Consider the following 6,423-nt stretch of genomic DNA (forward strand, 5'->3'; position numbering starts at 1 on the left):
GTTGGATTTGCCTGACACCTTACAAAGTTATGCTCTGTGCAAAATTGTACCACTCGGCTTCCTCTTTCATTCCATATTCACCCACTACTTTTATTTGTCTTCTTTTTCCTAGTATCGAATTCCAGTCCCCCATGAGTATTAAATTTTCGTGTCCCTTCACTCCTCAGTCGGAGTTCAGTCGGCATCGAGCGCCAGTGAGGTCTGCACTGCCAATATTCGCCCGACCGCTGGCGACCCACATGCACTGTCAGGTGGAAGGAGACTTGAGCAGGGACGACCGTCGGTTGGTCGTTCGGTCGGTTGTGTCATCGGGCGACATGTATTTGGTCTTTTGACGGTTTCTAGGCCTCGTCGGTGGGTCATCTTGCCGAACGTGGGTCGGTTCCTTCCTTGTGCAGAGACGTCGGGTTGCCAGTGGGCCGGTGTTCCCTCTGCATGGCTGGGGACGTCGTCCGTCGACCGTCCGAAGACAGCGGGGACGTTGCAGCAGTGAGCTCCGGACAGCCATGACTCGCGCGACCGTTGAGTTGGGACGACCTTGGTTGGTCGTACGGTCGCTCGTCTCATCGGCCGACGACCGGTTATGGAAACTCTGTGTGTGTCGACTTGTGATTCGTCCTTTTTTTCCACAGTCATTGGTTTTAGGATTGTAGGAGTTCTTGGTGCAAGTGTTTACGTGGAACTGTGCGTAGCTTCTGTAATTTCCACTGAGCAGTTACGAATGCTGTCTGCGTACTGGAGTAGGCAGTCGGTCGTTGGGATAGAGCAGTGAGTCTGTGTTTCCTCGCCGTGTTGATGCTGTCCGGCATGGCGTGTAGGTCGACAGCCTTGGTGTTAGTTTATATTTATGAGTGGTTATTGTCCCTTGGCTGTGTTTAAACGGCAGTTTTGAAGACGTGGTGCTGCTAGTATCTTCGTCCTCGCTGATGTTGTCGTGCCGTTGGTCGGGCAAAAGAGGATTGTTCGGGTTGTTAGTCGGTTCTTCAGCCGTCCCTGGGTCGGGTTGCCGACCGATTATTTAATCTTACTTTTGGCTGCCTGTCTCACACAAACTCTATTTCAATTCTTTGTTATTCAGGCCTTAAGCCCTCAGTTCTTCTATCTCCAGTGTGCGGCCTTCAACCGAGTTTTTATATAAAATTTTGTAACTAAGGCCTTCAGCAGTGCCGGCCGCGGTGGCCGAGCGGTTCTAAGCGCTTCAGCCCAGAGCCGTGGGACCACTACGTTCGCAGGTTCGAATCCTGCCTCGGGCACGGATGTGTGTGATGTTGGTTCAAATGGCTCTGAGCACTATGGAACTCAACTGCTGTGGTTATCAGTCCCCTAGAACTTAGAACTACTTAAACCTAACTAACCTAAGGACATCACCCACATCCATGCCCGAGGCAGGATTCGAACCTGCGACCGTAGCAGTCGCACGGTTCCGGACTGCGCGCCTAGAACCGCGAGACCACCGCGGCCGGCTGTGTGTGATGTTCTTAGGTTAGTTAGGTTTAAGTAGTTCTAAGTTTTAGGAGACTGATGACCTCAGATGTTAAGTCCCATAGTGCTCCGAGCCATTTGAACCATTTGAACCTTCAGCCGTGTGTGTTCCTTAAAGCAATTTTAATAACAGGTGTTTGGGCCTTCAGCTTTTAAGGGCATGTTTGATTAAGTGTATTAGCAGAATAAAGTTCGTATGTTTTATGCAACTGACCGTAACTGATTTTGGCCCCTTTCCACAACTATAACCTGATCCGCTCTGTCCTGCGAAACCAGATTTCAATAATGACGTAGGAAACCCTGCCACGTGATTCACCTAAGCGCAAATGACAGCACCACCATCGCACTGCCCTTTTATACCTTGAGTAGGCTGTACCACCGCCACCAGTAAACGTCGGTTCGCTATCCCATGACTTATGTCAGCTCAGTGTCAGCAGGAAAGCACAAAGTATGACATTTATGGACAAATATTTTTGTATTAAGGTACTGTGTTGCAAATGCAATTATCGATACACTTCAGTTGCTATCTGACAGTTGATGATAGATTAGATCAATACTTGTCAAAAAAAAAAAAAAAAAGGTTCAAATGGCTCTGAGCACTATGGGACTTAACTTCTGAGGTCATCAGTCCCCTAGAACTTAGAACTACTTAAACCTAACTAACCTAAGGACATCACACACATCCATGCCCGAGGCAGGCTTCGAACCTGCGACCGTAGCGGTCGCGCGGTTCCAGACTGCAGCGCCTAGAACCGCTCGGCCACCCCGGCCGGCAGTACTTGTTCCATAGATCATGAATACTACACTTTGTAACGATGTGGAACGTGTCAGGTTAATAAAAGGTGTCTGTACAAGATATTACAACACGCAAAATATTACATAGCACTAAAATTTTTTTTTTTTTTTTTTTTTTGTGGCGGTTGGGGAAATTACCCAACTATATCCAACTATATCCAAAAATTCATCTAATGAGTAGAAGCAGTTGCCATTCAGAAATACTTTTAATTTCCTTTTAAATGCTATATGGCTGTCTGTCAGACTTTTGATGCTGTTAGGTAAGTCACCAAAGACTTTTGTGGCAGCATAATTTACACCCTTCTGAGCCAAAGTTAGTATTAACCTTGAGCAGTGAAGATCATCCTTTCTCCTAGTGTTGTAGCCACGTACACTGCTATTACTTTTGAATTACTTCGGATTGTTAATAACAAATTTCATAAGTGAATATATATGTATTGTGAGGCTACAGTGAAGATCTCTAGTTCTTTAAATAAGTGGTTGCAGGATGATCTTGGATGATCTCCAGCAATTATTCTGATTACACGCTTTTGTGCAATGAACAAACTTTTACTCAATGATGAATTACCCCAGAATATGATGCCATACGAAAGCAGAGAATGAAAATTGGCGTGGTAAGCTAATTTACTCAGATGTATATCGCCAAAATTTGCAATGACCCTAATAGCATAAGTAGCTGAGCTCAAACGTCTCAGCAGATCCTCAGTGTCTTTTTTCCAGTTCAACCCCTCATCAATGAATACACCTAGAAATTTTGAATATTCTACCTTAGCTACCGATTTCTAATAGAAGTCTATATGTATTAATGGTGTCATTCCATTTACTAAAATGGTTCAAATGGCTCTGAGCACTATGGGACTTAACATCTATGGTCATCAGTCCCCTGGAACTTAGAACTATTTATACCTTACTAACCTAAGGACGTCACACAACACCCAGTCATCACGAGGCAGAGAAAATCCGTGACCCCGCCGGGAATCGAACCCGGGAACGCGGGCGCGGGAAGCGACATTCCATTTACTGTGTGGAACTGTATATACTGTGAAAGTACCTCGTACTGGCAGAAGTAAAGCTGTGAGTACCGGGCGTGAGTCGTGCTTCGGTAGCTCAGTTGGTAGAGCACTTGCCCGCGAAAGGCAAAGGTCCCGAGTTCGAGTCTCGGTCGGGCACACAGTTTTAATCTGCCAGGAAGTTTCATATCAGCGCACACTCCGCTGCAGAGTGAAAATCTCATTCTGTATATACTGTGTTTTGTCAAAGTTTAATGAGGGCCCATTTACAGAGAACCACTTAATGATTTTCTGAAAAACATCGGTTAGAATTTCACCAGTTAATTCTTGTCTGTTGGATGTGATAGGTATACTCGTATCATCGCATTAGTCTCCATTACATCACAGTATACAGAGAAGGACTGACGCTTTCACCAAGCTTTTCCAGAGACGATCATTAAAATTTGATGACTGCCGCCCGCTACCAGGATGTCCATCTGAGCACAGTGGGCCTATAATTAGAACGTGTCACTCCGCCTCAGTGTCGGCGACCTCGGCTGCCCGCTCCATTGACGACCGCTGGCGCGGCCATTGTAAACACGGCGTCGTCAGCTGCGCGGCGCCTTGTGCGGCCCGTGCCAGCAGATCAGAGCGCCGCCCGCAGGCCGTTGACACGCGGGCGATGATCGGCGCAGTCCGTTTACTTTGCGCGGACTTGTTTTTGTGCCGGCGGCGCGTGCGCTTCCGGCTGTCCCGTGACGTCAGCGGAAGCGAGTGACCGGCCGGAGCGCGAGTCAGGTGGCTAACGAGAGCCGAGAGCCGCGTGTCGCCGTGCGCCAGTGCGCATGCGCGCCCACCGTCCTGCGCCAATTAGCGCCGCAGCCTGCGAGGGGGTCTCAGCTGGCGGCGCCGCTTCCGGTCAACACGATTCCTCTTTGCTGAGAAGGCGAGCCATTCCGTAACTAGTGCCTCCAGGGTCGGATTTAGCCATGATCCAGGTAGGCCGAGGCCGGGGTCACCGCAACGGCGGTCACCGAGTCATATTATCAGATCCACTTTCCAGGAAATTGGGATTTAGGAACAGGTTGTTCACGAAATTCAGGATTATAAGTAGTATATCGAGAAGTTGAGTCTGACATTGCTTCCACTTACTTGTGTCAGACTCCTTCTTTCTCCTTCCCAGTCGGCCTCCCTTGGCCAACTCTTGCTTTTTCGACCCCAACGGTATTAGGTTTCGAGGCCCGAGGGCGTCTTTCCAATTTTCTTATTCCTTCCTATAACCCAACTCCTGAGAGAAGCCCACCCCTTAAGAAAAGTCAGCAGTCCTGTGAGCTGTGAGGGTAACACCACAGGTTGGACGGGAGGCCAGCACCCTCTCTCCGTAAAAAATTAAACATGCTTTCAAGACTACAAGTAAGCCTCGGAACATTACTGACAAAAATAGACGACGTCAATGGCAAGAAACGGTATACAATTTGGAACGTGGAATGTAAAGAGTCTGTACAAGACAGGAGCTGCAATCAGTGTGGTCAAGGAAATTCAGAGGTACGAACTAGACCTAGTTGCACTGCAAGAAATCCGGTGGGACGATGCTGGGAGCATTGATGTTGAAAACTGTACAATTCTGTATGGAGCCTGTGTACGAGGTCATCTGTTAGGCACTGGTTTCTGCGTCAGTAAGACGTTCGCCACTAATGTTTCAGAATTCGTTTCAGTCAACCCAAGAATATCTGTTCTAACACTGGAAGTAAAGCATATTAAGACGACTTCTGTGAACTGTCACGCTCCCACGGAGGAGAGCGAATGTGAAGTGAAAGACGAGTTCTATGCACAGCTAGAGGCAGTGATGGACGCTATACCAAATGGTCACCTGAGGATCCTCCTTGGTGATATGAATGCCAAGGTTGGGAAAGAACAAATATTCCAAGACACAACAGGTAGGCACAGTCTACACAACCTAAGCAATGACAATGGAGTTAGGTTCATCAGCTTCGCTACATCATTAGGGTTGTTCATCTCCAGCACAAACTTCCAGCGGAAAAACATACATAAAGGAACCTGGGTATCACCAGATGGGAGAACTGTAAATCAAATAGACCATGTTGCCGTTGATCTCAGAGCCAAGAGATGGGTGTTAGACGTTAAGACAGCGCGGGGTGCCGAAGGTGGGAGTGACCATTTCCTGGTCAGAGGCCATTTAAACATACAGTGTAAAGGAAGAACGGGGCCTAAGTTAAAAAGAGTGGAAAGGTACCATGTGGAGAAACTAAAAGATGAGGCAACGAAGACCAGATACCAGTTGCAACTTAGTAACCGCTTTGAAGCACTCAGTGAAGTGGACGCGAATCAGGACCTCGAACTTATGTGGGGAAACATCCAGAGCTCAGTTAGGGATACAGCAAAGGAAACACTCATGGGAAACCCAGTGGGCAAGAAGATCTGGTTTGGAAAGGAATGTGCAGATGCCCTGGAAAGGAGAAAGGAAGCCAGGAACAAATGGCTGAAGGGGACAAATCTGGCACAGGCCAAAGCACAATTTGAGGAGGTCCGAAAGACTACACAAGCAATTCTGAGAAGAGCAAAGAGGAAATACATAAGGAATATCATCACTGAAGCAGAAACAGACTTCAGAGGACAAAAGACGAGGGAAATGTTTCTGAGGGTGAAGTACCTCTGCAAAGGTCACCAGGCCAAGCAGAAATTTGTCAAAGATTCCCGTGATAAGATCCTGACGAACGATAGGGACATAGCTGAGAGATGGAAAGAGTACTTTCGACAGCTGCTAAATTGTGATGAACCCGAACTGCAGTTTGATTTCCAGTAGCCAATTACAGCCGATGCAGACTATCCCCCACCTACCCTGGATGAGATAAAAACCAGAATCAGACACCTTAAACAGAATAAGAGTCCAGGTCTAATGGAATACAGGCTGAAATGATCCTGGCAGAAGGAGAGAAACTTGCAGAAAAAATACACCGACTGATACAGGCAATATGGACCAAAGAAGAACTACCAGGAGAATGGAAAACAGCTCTAATTTGTCCAGTACATAAGAAGGGCGACAAACTGAAATGTGACAACTATCGAGGAATCGCCCTGCTTAACGTCTGCTATAAGATCCTGTCGAATTGCCTCATACATAGAATTCAGCCAGTGG

General features: G+C 47.4%; 1 protein-coding gene across 1 annotated transcript; it reads left to right on the top strand.

The window, feature by feature from the left end:
• Positions 1–4,719: 4,719 nt before the first annotated feature.
• Positions 4,720–6,090, top strand: LOC126199676 (uncharacterized). Its single transcript, XM_049936604.1, has 2 exons — positions 4,720–5,169; positions 5,476–6,090. Exons 1-2 carry the CDS (start codon positions 4,720–4,722, stop codon positions 6,088–6,090), a joined length of 1,065 nt encoding a protein of 354 aa, XP_049792561.1.
• Positions 6,091–6,423: the final 333 nt, after the last annotated feature.

Source organism: Schistocerca nitens, chromosome 8, assembly GCF_023898315.1.
Source record: "Schistocerca nitens isolate TAMUIC-IGC-003100 chromosome 8, iqSchNite1.1, whole genome shotgun sequence".
Lineage (NCBI taxonomy): Eukaryota > Metazoa > Arthropoda > Insecta > Orthoptera > Acrididae > Schistocerca > Schistocerca nitens.